This window comes from Panthera onca, chromosome E2, assembly GCF_046562875.1.
Source record: "Panthera onca isolate mPanOnc1 chromosome E2, mPanOnc1 haplotype 2, whole genome shotgun sequence".
Lineage (NCBI taxonomy): Eukaryota > Metazoa > Chordata > Mammalia > Carnivora > Felidae > Panthera > Panthera onca.
Window position 1 is genome coordinate 27,129,693 of NC_138353.1, and position 14,055 is coordinate 27,143,747.

A 14,055-nucleotide genomic window follows, 5' to 3' on the forward strand; every position below is an offset into this window, starting at 1 on the left:
CTTTCCGGCGCCCGACCTCCCCGAGGCTGAAGCCACTGGGTCAGACTTCTAGACTTAAAACGAAGTCGTTTATTTCAGTTTTGCTTTCACATTATGTTCCGATACAATCAAAACTCCTGGACGAACCTCTCGAATGAAAGTCCTGCGTGGAGCGCAATCACAGGTCCTGGGCGCCGGGCTAGTACGGCGGCGGACGGACGCGGGATTCAGAGGCGCTGGTATAAAACATAAAGCTGCTCCGGGAAATGTGGGGCTGAAGGTTCGGGACATCCAGGGGCGGAGGCGTGGGAAGCGTGCCGACTCCTCCAATTGGGATTATTCCTGATGTATTTGGACTTCGAAAAAATCCCACTTCGCTTCCAGGCCGGTAGTGTCTCCTGGCCAGGCAAGATTTTGGCCAAAGCAGGGAGCACAGGCGAATGCGGGCTGGCTGTAGGCCTGGCGCAAAAAAAAGGAGCGCAGGCCGCCTTCGCTAGAAGCCCTCGCGCCCAGGCCTTCCCACCAAGTCCCCGGCGCCTCTCAGCCTTGCGCTTCCACAACCCGCCCCCAAACCTCGCATCTGGGGAAGATGCGGAGTTTAGAAAGCTGTTTCAGAAAAATAAAAGTCCCACTTCAACTTTATTGGGTTAAAGCAAAATTAAATCTTGGCTATTCACACGTATGTTACAGAGGACGAGGAAGCGTCCGGAAGAACCTCCTGGCATTTAGTGGAGTCACAGAACACGAGGGCATTGACAAGCATCAGAACATCAAGCAGCCTTAGATTTCACGATCACTCCGAATAGGACATAGAAATACGGAAATACAGCCAGTTTCCACTGGGAAGAGTTCTTTGAATACAAATGATATATATTTATATATATTTTTGAACCAGTCACCACTAAGGTAAGTCCTGTCTCTGCTAACAAGCAGCGGAGGACACAAAGTATCTTCAGCTAATTAACTCTTGAGCGGTGTCTTAAGAGCAACACTTGCCAAATTAAAACTACCTCCCCCATTCAAAAAACAAAACAAAAACCTTATTCCCCTCTCCAAACTAAAAAGGGGGAGGAGTATATTAGATTTCAGCAGGTGGAAAGATTCCGAGGGGGCTGAGGAGGAAGATATTTCACGTTATACAGTGAAATACAAAGTTTCTTTTGTATAAATTTTAGGGAACATGAACATGGGGGTAAGAAACAATGACAAGGCAGTCTCTCTTTCTTGATTACTTCAACCGGAATGGGGGGGCGAGTTTATTTTTGGAAATGGGAGTGCACAGAGCTAAGCAGAATTTGCTTCTCCTAATGAGGAAACGGACAAAGTTGTCCGACCAGCAGCCGGTGCACACCTTTTACCCGGATACAGCTGGGGACCATGTAGGAAGTTTCCAGTCGTGCTGTCTTCTCATTCCCCCTCCTGCCTTCCTCCTGCCTTCGCCCTCTCCCTGCCTTCATTACGGTGATGAGCCAGTCAGAGGGGAAAGACCAGGAATCCGGAGAAGGTCGAGTACTTCCAGCCCCCCATCAAGTTCCCCCGCTCCAGCTTGAGGTATGCTCGATCGCCTTTCTCCATCTGGATGAGAACTCCATTGCTGGCGGCCTCCCGGGTCACGTCCTGGTCACCAGCAAAGGCTGAAATCACCGGCCACCCGTTTAACATGAGGCTTACCTGGGAAAGAGAAAGGCCTACTTCAGAGGCGCGACAGAGGCGGGTACCTAAGCAGCAGTGGAGATGCGAACCTTCCCCGCTTGGCTAACAACCACAAAGGCCTGGGAGCGTGGTGGAAGGGGGTGGGTGGTTTAAAAAGGGGGCTCTGCAGTTTACTGCTGAGGGACCAGTGGGGCGAAAAACAGCCAATCTGGGTGACAGGAAGGGTCTGCCCCCCAAATGGGAGTTGCTTTCATTCCTAAAGCGCGCCAAGCAAAGCCTGACTGCGTTCTTTTATCCAGCTTAACGAACCCATAGGCAGCTCTGGTGTCCCAAGACGTTCGCTTCCACCCCCACCCCTACCCCCTGCCCCACCCCGCTTCAAAGAGAAACTCGGGCAACTGGAGTTTTCGGGAGAACCAAGCCAAACCAAACCCTGCTTCCTCCCGGTCCTAGCTGCCTGACACAGTGGAGACACGGTAGGGAAGCTGGGCAAGGCTTCGGACTGATGAGAAATTCTGCCAGGGCTGCACTCTGTGCTTCATCCCCAGAACCGGCCATGCCATCACCGCCTGGTTTTGCCCTTGCGGTGGCATCAGCAGCCAAAGGCCCAGCGCCCTCTCCCCAGCCGTGCATCCTGGCTCTTGTCTTTGCCCAAAGGAAACCTGGACACCTTTGGGAACCTGGAGGGACAGTGAGTGCTGACATGGGCACAGCTGGAGCCCGGGGGGGAGCAGCACTACATCCGCCCCCTGCTCTCTCCACCCTTCAAACGCTTGGGCTCGGCGCCCGCCGGTACTTCAAAAACCCAGAGTCTCCAAAGGGATACCAGGAGCATCCTTCCCATCCCGGCCCGAGCGTGGTGCTAAAGGCAAGCGCACAGGAGTCCAGGCTTCCGAGCTGGGACAGAGAATGAGGATACGGTCTGTGGAGCTGAAGGCAACGGTCGCAGAAAGCTTCTGGAAAGAGGAACTGTCTTTGATGCTAACCAGCAACCGCTACGGGAAATCCCTGGTATCCCGTAGGAAAAGGGGAAGAACCTCTTTGGAGGGGCCCAGAAGGCGAAGGCAGGAAACTCTGTGTGGGAAGAGGACTAGGTTCCAAGAGCCGGCGAGACAAGAAAACAAGAGACAGTCCAAGCCACAGAACTATGAGGCCCTGCTACTCATCCATCCAAGCAACCCCAGGCACATGCAGCTGCCCCTTCTATCTCCCACCCCCATAGGGCCCGCTCACTCCAGCAGGTAATAGCCCTCTGCCGGCCCGGGGCCTGACCCTGAGGCAGCGGCTGACCTGAATGGTCTGTCTGTTGTAGACTTTTACCACGTGGAAGTTAAAACTGTATATCCCTTTGCGCGGGGCGATGAAAGTACTGCGTTCTGAATCAAAGTTGTTCCCGATGTTCACTAGTACCTACAATGAGACGGGAACGAAGGGAAGTAGACAAGAGTCAGTCCCGAACTCCTGCTCCCGAGGCTCCGCAGAGCCTTGGAGTGGATCGAACATCAACCTTCCACCTCTCCCCCTCGCAAGCCAATCTGATGGAGCGCTCACCTGGTCAAAGTAGATGATCATAGTGCGATTACTCATCTCGGACGGCTCGTGGTTGGTGCTTCTGATGGCAGAGAAAGCCACCTTGGCGCTGCCGGAGCGCACAGAGATGCCGAGAGCTGTGCCCGTGGGATCGGACGTGGGGTTGGAGTCGCACACCACCAGGCACTTGCCTTCCAGCACGATGGGCTCTGTCTCATTCTGCCCGCGGGCCGGGCCCGCCAGCCACGCCGCCCCCAGCAGCAGCAGCTCCACGACGCCCAGCATCGCGGCGCCGGCGCCCACCCCGCCCCCCACCCCGGGGGCTGCCTGCGCCAGCCGCCCCCCCGCCCCAACCCCACTCCGAAGCCCCCTCCTCAGCTCCGTGCGCAGCTTCGCAGATGCCGCTCTGGACACTACTGGTCTTCTTTGCACTCCGTGGCAAGCGTGCCCCCCACGCGATGCTCCCGGAGCCCCTCCCGGGCCTCAGGGGTGCCGCGGCTGCCCAGCCGCACTTGGATACATAGCCGCTGCCGCTCGGTCCCCGCTGCTTCCGCCGCCTCCTGCTCGCACCCGCCGCTGCCGCCGCCGCTCTGAATTATTGATGCAGCCGGCGCTGCAGCCGGAGCGGGCGGAGAGCGCGCGCCGGGCACAAAGGCGCGGACCACGGCCTGGCCCCGCCCCCGCTGCCTCCCAGCCCGCCTCCCTCCACAGCTCCGCCTTCCCACTGGCCGAGGCTCCGCCTCCCAGCCAATCCTAATGCGCCGCGCTCCCCGCTGAGCCAATGGAGGCGCTGTCCGCGCGCGGCCACCTGACCCCGGGCACCGTTGTTATTAGGCGCGGCGAGGCGGGCGGCGCGCGGCAGCAGGGTTGGGCTCTGGCCGGGAGTCGACTGAGGGAGCGAGGGCCGGGGGCGCGCGCGGGCGCGCGCGCGCCCGTGCCCGGACCTTCCGCCGCGGCCGCTAGCTCTTTCGCTTTCGGCCTCAGGCCGCGGTCTTGTTCAGCCCTCTCAGCCCTTCCGCGCGTCTCCAATCGCCGGCCCGCAGGTAGGAGGTGGCGCGCGCGCCCAGGTTGGGAATGGAATCAGCCGTGCGGGGGGCGCCCGCGTGTCGGCGCGCGGGGCGGGAGGGGAGCGCCCCCCAGCGGGCGCAGGCGCGAGGGGCAGCCAGCGCGCGGGTGAGCTTGGGCGAGCGAGCCAGCCGGGCGACCCGGCTGCAGGGCGCGTGCGTGCGCGGCGGGGCGGGGGCGGGGCGGGGCCTGCGCCGTGGCCTCCCGGGGAGGCGCAGGTGCCGCGGTCCCAGGCCGGCTCACCGGATCCCACGCCAGCCTCAGCACCTGGCTCCGCAGCCCTCGGCCACCGGGATGGAGCTCACCCAGCCTCCCTTGCACCCCTCTCCAACCCCCCTGTCTGCCGGCCACGGGGTCCCACCCTTCCTTCCTTCCTTCCTTCCTTCCTTCATTTTTTCGGAATAGATCTTTGAACGTGTACGAAGTCGCAGGCACTGGGCCAGGCGCTGAGGATGCCGTGGCGAGCCAAAACAGACGAGGCCCGCCTTGGTGACTCTTAGAGTGTAGCACACTAGGCAGTAACTAGTACAGTGGCGTCGCACGCAGGCTCATTTATCTGATACCATTTTCTCTTTTGCACTTACAATTTATATATTGCATCCGTATTTTTTCAATATATTGTGCACCTTTACTACTTGTTTTAGCCACACGTTCCTGCACATCAGCGTTGAGTGTAGACACCAAATTTTGTGATGTATGGGCGATTTTTCAAGAGTAATTATGACCCTACAAGAATTTTTGCCTCACTTATTGACTTAGAACTTTACATACACACGTAATCTCAAACAGGGAAGTAAAAATGCAGTTTTGCTAAGTGGCAGGCAGAGGGGAGCTGCGGAGAAAGAGAAAAGGGCGCGTTCCAGCCCGAGGTGCCGGCAGGCGGAGACCTGAGGGATGAAAGTCTGCAGTTAACCAGGCGGAAGCAGAAGGGCGAACGGACCTCTCGGTTGTGTCCAGAGCAGAAGTGCCAGCTCCGGACCCTAAGCAGAGGCGGGTTGGGATGCTGGCCATCGGGGTACCTGGCGCTCGGGTCACCCCCGTGCGACCTTGAACCTGAGTGCTCAGCCAAGCCAGAATGGACGTTCGGCTGGCTGCAGCCAGGCGCAAGCGCTGGGACCTGCAGGCGCGGACTGCCTACACTTCCTTTGGATATCCGGGCTCGCTGCCCGCAGGGTCTCCTGCCCCTGGGGTACTCGTTCCCCCACGCGGGGAAACCTGTCTTGGAATCGCCAATTGCCACACCTTTCAGATTCTCAGCCTTTGTTTCTTTTGAGACTTTGATAGCTGTCTAAAGAATTACCTTGGGGGACACCCAGCTCCGACCCCCGCCTCTGTTTGGAGGACCACCGGGGTCACTGGGCTCGCCAAGAAAAAGGAAAGGGTGGGGAAAGAGGCAACAATTTTACTTTAAATTAAAATGACACAAAAATATTTTTTCAACTACGATCTTTTTGAGACATCCCCAGAAAGCGTTGCCAGCTGCGATTACACCTAATGTGAGAGCATGAAGTAGTTTAGGAGGTGAGAGGTGAATAACGAGACACCATGCAATATAGCGGCCATCCAGTATAGCTGGAAGCGGTGGGGGGGAGGGGGTCCCTGGAGAAGCGCTCGTGTAGAACCAACGGTACACTCTTCAGTCAGTCATCGCACAGATATTTCCTAAGTACCGGCTCTGTCGGGGAAAGCCAGCTTTTATGGCGCTCACAAGCAGGACTGAGATTACCTGGAGGGGGTTGGTCGCCAGCCCTTTCCTCTTCTTTTCATGGTGAGGCTATAGTAGGGCAGTGCCCAAGCCTGAACTGCCACCCCTATGCTGGTGATGCTCCATCTGGCATCTCCCATCTCAGCCTCTCTGCAGCCCAGGCCTTTCATACTGAATGCCTGTTGGACCTTTTTGCTTGTACACCCTGCAGGCATGTTTAACTGACCCACACTTTGTCTCCTTCCTTGCCTCCCAAATTCTGTGCCTTCCTTCTTCACCTATTTCAATGACAACAGCCACACCCACCTGGGACCCCCACATCTAATTTGATTCCATCTCTATGTCCTGTTGTTTAAATGATTCTCATAGGGCTGCCTATTTGGCATTCATCTTTCTGGCCCAGGCTACTTCAAGAGCCTCCTAATTTATCACTGAGGGATTAGTGCAACAATTGCACCCTGGCTTTGCTAGATAATGTTTAATCTTCCATTTGATGAATATCTGTTGAATGCTTTGAGGTATCTAACCTCCTCACTCCTCTGGCATTCTCCATCCCTCTTCCACATAGTATATTTTCAAAAAATAATGAATATTAATTTAATGTTAATAAATATTTCCTGAGTTGTGAGGATCAAAGGAGATAATATATAAGGGGAGGGAGATCCATTAAGCACCTCAAAAGCAGTCATATTTATTTTTAGCATTGTCACATTTTAGACTTAGAATTCTTTTAGCTGCAAGTGACAGAACCCATTCAAACTGTCTTAAGTATAAAGGAGTTTATGTGGTTAATGCAAGAAAGCCAATGGGTACATCTTGCCAGTGGAAATATGGTTGGATCTACCGAAGTTATTATGATCTTTTATTTCTGGCTTTGGCTTCATTTTCAGACAAGTCTTTTCCATATGATGGCCCCTTAGATGCTACTGCCAACTTAGTCCTAGCAAGAAAGAAAGAGTGCTTTTTGTTTAATATTTGCAACAAAAGTCTCAGGACAATCTGAGGTGCTAGCCCCTGTCTGGGCATGGAGAATGAACCACTCTCCTGACAACTTGGATTCAGGTGTCTTCCTCTGAAAAGGGGTTTGTTAGCCCCACATTGTCTAGGCTAGGGACATTCTCCAAAGAAAAATTACAGAAGGGATGCTGGCAGGCAAAAACAACGTATGTCTATTTTAGTCTCTCTCAGAGGGTTGGCTGCAATGTATTTCACCCCAAAACAATGGTGATGAAGATGGATACAGTAGCCAGAACAATAGATATGTTTGTCTTGGTCCTTTTGGATCTTTAAGACCTCAGCTAAACATGAAATTAGATGCTATCAACCATGATGTTACTGAAGGTTTAGCTTTGAAGCGCGGATGCACTTTGAATGGTAGAGCCACATAAGTATAAATAAGTAATTGTCACATTCTATTCCAAAATATTCTTTTGACAACATTATATTGGAATTGGCTTTTTCTATTCATCTTTTAGGTTCCTAAAAAGGTGAAAATTTCATTTCTTTGTGGATAAGCACCTAAAATTCTTTATCGTTTATCAATTAATAAAAAGAAATGGAAATTTGAGAAGGTCTAAAAAATAAAAAAGATCGAGTTAGGTCATATTTGAAATTTAAGACTTTAATCTGCTAAGGTTTTTCAGGTGTTGAACTATTGGTAAAATATTATAAAACCATCGATCTGAAGCATTCAATGTATCATAGAGATTTAGGCAACTTAAAAGATTGCAGATGATGAATGTGCTGTTATGTCCTTTACCTGCTGCTCTAAATTCAGCCTTCTGTTTTGGTGAAGTACAAGGTTTATTACCTTTCACTGTATTCTGAATTTCCCACCACAGTGCATTTTGAGAAATGAATATTAACAGCTGTCTTGATCCCCCATCGCCCCACATCCTGGGGAAAATACAATCTATTGTTGGAACAAGAGAGCATGTTCAGGAAAAGGGGAATATTTTGTCACAGGATGTGCAATGAACTCATCCTTTTATTAAGTCAAAATGGATTCTCTAGTGTTTATATACATCAAACAGTGTTTCTTCTCTTGGTCATGGTTCAAAGGCCCCAACATACAATTCCTTAGTATTTAGTCAATTTGCCTATAAAGAAGAAGAGAATGGCTAGTTTGTTCTAAAGTCTTAAATTTAGTATTTCAAGGGTCAAGGTCATTTCAAATTAAGCTTGGATCAATACTATAAAATATGAAAATGATCCTAAGTTGTACGAAGTATGAAATATTTTAAATTTCACCAAAATCTGTCTTCCTGGGTATGTCTTTTTTTTTTTTTTACACCTACTCAGATTCATTCTAAATGCAATATTTTTGCTATTTAGGTTTTAAACGTTACATTACAAAATAAACTTTGTAATTGGACACTTTTATTAAATGCAGGAAAATGCAAGATTGCTTTTTAATGAAGGCCAGATTTGTGGTAACATTTTAATTCTTTTCCAAAAAAAAATCTTGGATCGTAAAAAAAAAAAAGTATATTCAAAATATCTTGAGCTCTTATGTTAATACCAGATTATGCATTTTCTAGCCTTGTTCAGAAGGAGAGACTATGTATCTTCTAAATTGAGAGATATTGGCACCATTTTTAAAATTATACCTTGAATCTGCTGTGGTATGTGCTGGTAGTAATTTTATATGAAGCTGTTGTTCAAGCACAGGCCATTAAGGTCAAAGGGGGGAAAAAAGGAAATAATGTAATCCTACAAAGCTGCTCTTGAGGGAAAAGTCACATAGGTAACATCAAACAGTAGTTGGAATTTTTCCAAGAAGTAATTATCTGTGTGCTTTTGGGGTGGTTGGTTATGGGGACAGACCAATGTTTGGCCAATTCAGCATTTATTGAGTGCCTGCAATGTGCAAGACACTGTTTTAGGACCTCTGGCTACGGCAAAGATGAATCACCCATGCTTCCTGCCCTCCAGGACCTTGTTTAGTGGTAGTCAGGGATGCATACCTGGAGAACCTCCACTTAAGACTTCCAGGTGTACTCAGAAGGCTTCTTAGTAGTGGGGCTACCTAAGTTCTCATGGTAGCTTTGGTTAGTCTCTGTATTAGTTTGCATTTACCCTGTAATCCGAAGACATGCAAAAATTACACGCATACATATAAAATTAATAGATTAGAGAACATTAGAGAACAAACATTTCACGTATGTACTTCACATGCATTTGACATTTATCAAAGAAATGGTGTATGTTGTCATCATTGGTGGGTGGCTGGGTTAAATTTTGTGAAAAGTATCACTAATCGTAATAGGTCTTAGGAAAATTTCCTAGAGTTTGCATTCATTGACAATAGTATAGACTTCCCGCAGCTCAGAGTGCTGTGAGGATGGGGTGTTAGAGAGAGGTCTGCTTAACTGGAGGACTTATTGAATCACAGACTTCTGAAAGGAAGAGTTTAAATAGAATTTGAAGGAGGGAAAATTCAGAAGGAAAAGGAGGTTTGGGGTTTTTTTTAGCCATTCTGACAGGTTTGAAGTGTTATCTCATTGTGGTTTTGATTTACATCTCCCTGATGATTAGTGATTCATGTATCTGTTGGCCCTCTGGATGTCTTCTTTGGAAAAATGTGTTTTCAGGTCCTCTGCCCACTTTTAATCAGATAATTTGTTAAGGGCTTTTATATTTTTAAAAAATTGTTTTCCCAAAATGGTATTTTCTGGTTGACTTCTTAGAAATTAGGTCAGAGGAGCATGCTTAGTCTTGCGCCTCTGCTTCAGGCCTCGGTGACAGTTATGTGACTGAGCTCGCTGGTGCTCTGCTCCCCTGCCACTGAGCCACACCCTGCCTTCCTCTTCTCTGTTTTTGCCCCTAGAAGCTGATTCCTTCCAATTGGCTTCTGTTTGGGCCAGTGGAAGGTATAAGCAGAGGATCGGAGAGAAGAGGAGAGAGAAGTTGGGGTATTTCTTCCTGCTCTGTCCCTTCAGTGCAGGTGGTATGAAGTAATGACCCTCAAAAACCTCTGGCAGTAGCTTCCCCTTTTCAGGATTGTAGCTCCTGCTCTGCAGCCTTTCCTGCTCTCTTGGGCTCCAGCTGTCATGTCAGTAACATTCTCCCCCCTTTGTATCTCCTGCTTTGGGAAGGCTGGGCTGGTGGGGGGGAGGGGTGGTGGTAGTGCCGGTTTCTAGGTTATTCGCATCTTGTGTTCATGTTGATTCCCCTGACCCTGCCAACACCTCTGTAGGTTGTCCCTTCATTAAAAATCTCTCCATTTGAACTGAGTTTAATTCTGTTTCCTCCTGGGATCTCAATGATACACTGTACCAGAAGGAAACCTTGCTTCACCTTCAGAACCAACAGATTTGATACATTTTATCCTCCTGTAGAACCATTAGTTGTTGAATTATTGGTTGTATCATAGAAAATCACTATGTTAAACCCCAATTTATTACAAAATCACATTAGATACGTGATATTACCAAAGTTGTTATATTTCAAACAAAAGTATTCATATTGTTTTAAAAAGTAAATTTAATGTAATTATGCTGTTTTCTGAATATTGAAGTAAAATTATTAAAAGAAATGCTCCTTAAAGTGGCAAATGCTGAATCTCCAAAAAATAATCCTATCCAGCTGCAATACAAGAATGTGTTAATATCTTGAGGAAAAAAATAGTATTATTTTGTGAACTTATAAAGCTATTTTGAGTTTTTAAAATATGAAAACCTTAGGGGCGCCTGGATGGCTCACTCAGTTAAGCATTGGACTTGGGTTCAGCTCATGGTCTTATGAGGCTTTGTGAGTTCAAGCCCCACATCAGGCTCTGCTGATGGCTCAGAGCCTGGAGCCTACTTTGGGTTCTGTGTCTCCCTCTTCTCTCTACCCCTCCCCCAACTCATGCACTCTCTATCTCAAAAATAAATATTTTAAAAAATTTATAAGGTGAAACCTTACTAAAATGTGTTTTATTATTGGGAAGGTATGACAATTACTGCTATTTGTTTTTTAAGCTTATAAACTTTTATCTGAGCATATTCTCGACAAATAAGGATTTTACTGTTATTGTATAAAATTGGTACTATTTTAGATTTTAAAATACCAGATTGAAACCAAACCACAATAATGTGTATTTCAATGTATAGGTACTAATGAGGGAATCCTTTTTTAGCCCATTAAATTTTTTTTAAATTTTTTAATGTTTATTTTTGAGATAGAAAGAGAGCACAAACTGGGGAGGGACAGAGAGAGAGAGAGCGGGACAGAGGATCCAAAGCAGGCTCCACACTGACAGCAGTGAGCCCAATGCAGGACTTGAACTCACAAACCATGAGATCATGACCTGAGCCAAGGTCACATGCTCAACTGACTGAGCCAGCTAGGTGCCCCTTTAAAAACATTTTTTTTAAGATTATATTTTTTTAAATAATCTCTAGGCATAGTGTGGGGCTTGAACTCACAACCGCAAGATCAAGAGTCACATACAGTACCAACTGAGCCAGCCAGGTGTACCTGAGTCCATTTAATTTAATTATCCATTTCACACCGACGCCCAGTATTTTTTGCGATCCTTACCCAAGCAGTATAAAGCTACTTAGGAAACATAAAGCAATTAGAAAGTAACTTTTGACAAGTGAACGACCCATAAGTGGCAACAAAAGTTAGAATAAATTTAATGAAAATATCCATTAAATCTTAGTGTTTACTGGTCCAGAAGAAAGGCTGGTTGGATTCCTATTTCATCTGGTTGTTGCAGTCACATACTATATACTGTAACTGTTTTTAAATAACTACAGATGTACTGAAACCTATCTATGGTCTTGCTATTATAAAATTTCAGGAATAGTCCATCATTACTTATTATGAAATCGATCCCAATATTTAATGCACCAACAATATCAAGATGACAGAGTATATTGCAGTGAGACCACTATGGCCTTTTTAGATAAATAAATATCAGAATTTTGGGTCTTTAACCTAGAGTGTCTTTTTTTTTAATTGTTTTCTTATTTTTATTTTTTTAGTTTATTTATTTTTGAGAGAGAGAGAGAGAGCAGAAGAGGGGCTAGAGAGATTTCCAAGCAGGCTCTGCGCTGACAGCACAGAGCCTGTTGCAGGGCTCGAACCCATAAACTGAGAGATCATGACTTGAGCCGAAATCAAGAATCGGATGTTTAACTGACCAAGCCACTCAGGCACCCTTAATTTTTGTTGATGTTTATTTATTTTTGAGATAGAGAAAGACAGAGCATGAGCAGGGGAGGGAGGGAGGGAGGGAGGGAGAGAGGGAGAGAGAGAGAGAGAGAGAGAGAGAGAGAGAGAGAGAGAGAGAGGAGAAACACAGAATCCAAAGCAGGCTCCCAGCTCTGAGCTGTCAGCACAGAGCCTTATGCAGGGCTCGAACTCACAGACCACGAGATCATGACCTGAGTGAAAGTTGGACATTTAACTGACTGAGCCACTCAGGCACCCTGGAGTGTCTTTTTGTCTTAACTGAGATATAATTGACATATAACATTATATTAGTTTCAGGTATACAATGTAATTATTCAATATTTGTGCATATTGAGAAATCACCAGAATGAGTCTAGTTAACATCCATCATTGCACGTGGTTATAATTTTTTTCTTGTGATGAGAACTTTTAAGATATACTTTCTTAGCAACTTTCAAATACACGATACAATATTATTAGCTACAGTCACCGTGCTATACATTATATCCCTAGCGCTTATTTACTTTGTAACTGGAAGTTTGTACCTTTTGACTCCCTTCTCCCATTGTGCCCACACCCTGGAGTGTCTTTCTTTTCTTTCTTTCTTTCTTTCTTTCTTTCTTTCTTTCTTTCTTTCTTTCTTTATCTTTCTTTCTTTCTTTCTTTCTTTCTTTCTTTCTTTCTTTCTTTCTTTCTTTCTTTTTAGAGAGAGAGAGAGAGAGAATCTTAAGCAGGCTCAGTCCTACAACCCTGCGATCGTGACCTGAGCCAAAATCAAGAGTTGGGACCCTCAACAGACTGAGTTACCCAGGCTTCCCCTTGGAGTGTCTTAAAACTTAATTTTTATCAACTGGGCTGCCTACATTTTACAGATTGGGGCCCAGGGAGGGGAGGTTCCCTGAGACAATCCATGTAACACGGTGGTTCTTGTGTAGTCTCTAAAAGCAGAATGCAAAAGCTAAAGCCCCACTCCAGTGGGTAGGCAAGAGCCCTTTGATAAGTTTTATAACTCTGTGTTTAGTTTTCTCATCAAACAAGTAGGAATAGAATAAGCATCTACCCTAAGGATGGAATGAGATAATCCACGGATTAGCCTGAACCTGGCATGTGCTATCCAATCCATGAGTGCTGCTGTGCTTCTCCTGTCTGGGCGTCAAGGTAGGAGGAGTGCCAAATTAGAACCCCAGGTGCCACCTCCACTGCCCCAGGCTTGCTCCAGATTCATCTTGAGGTTGACCAGGCACCTACCTGGCCATTTGCCAGTGGTTTTTCTTCTGTTGCTGCACAGAAGTTCAGGCAATAATGTCTTTGATTTTGGTAAATGTATTCCATCAGATGTCCTCATGCCCAAATTTATTATTCATTTTTGAGAAATAGAGAGTGAGAGAGAATGAGCTGCGGAGGGGCAGAGAGAGGGGGACAGAGGATCCAAACTGGGCTCTGAGCTGCTAATAGCAAGTCTGATGCGGGGCTCGAACTCATGAACTGTGAGATCATGACCTGAGCTGAAGTCGGGCGTTCAACTAACTGAGCCACCCAGGTGCCCCCCTTATGCCCAAATTTAAAACAAGGCTATTTATATACCCCGATAACAATATACACACAGCTTCACAAACACATCATGCACTGTATTTCTATTTTCTGTATTTATTTATTCATTCAACTAATGTGCATTACCCACCCACTATGTGACAGGTATTTGTTGTGGGGAACAGGTATACATGAGTGAAAAAACTGGGAAGACTTCTGGCCCTCTATGGAAGATATCTGGGAAGAGATTTGATTTTGTGGCAAACATGTTCTCATTATGAATTTTACCATTATAATGGTAAAACTAAATTGTCCCCATCTCATTGGTGCACAGTTATGAGACTACAGGGTGTGTGTGTGTGTGTGTGTGTGTGTGTGTGTGTGTGTGAGTGCGTGTGTGAAATACTGTTAAAAAGATACTAACTGCC

The 14,055-nt window shown here is 47.1% G+C and overlaps 2 protein-coding genes across 3 annotated transcripts in view; one reads left to right on the forward strand and one right to left on the reverse strand.

Annotated features, from left to right (window-relative positions):
• Positions 1 to 599: 599 nt before the first annotated feature.
• Positions 600 to 3,485, reverse strand: CBLN1 (cerebellin 1 precursor). Its single transcript, XM_060650819.3, has 3 exons — positions 3,184 to 3,485; positions 2,923 to 3,042; positions 600 to 1,650 (listed from the first exon to the last, which is right to left on the reverse strand). Exons 1-3 carry the CDS (start codon positions 3,445 to 3,447, stop codon positions 1,453 to 1,455), a joined length of 582 nt encoding a protein of 193 aa, XP_060506802.1. The 5' UTR covers positions 3,448 to 3,485; the 3' UTR covers positions 600 to 1,452.
• A 39-nt stretch (positions 3,486 to 3,524) lies between these two features.
• LOC144614580 (uncharacterized) overlaps positions 3,525 to 14,055 on the forward strand; it is a 35,268-nt gene continuing 24,737 nt past the window's right edge. For both annotated transcript variants that reach the window (XM_078438560.2, XM_078438559.2), the window contains exon 1: positions 3,525 to 4,205. In XM_078438560.2, coding sequence (XP_078294686.2) covers positions 3,944 to 4,205 — 262 coding nt within the window. In that variant the 5' untranslated portion in view covers positions 3,525 to 3,943. The remainder of the gene's footprint in view (positions 4,206 to 14,055) is intronic.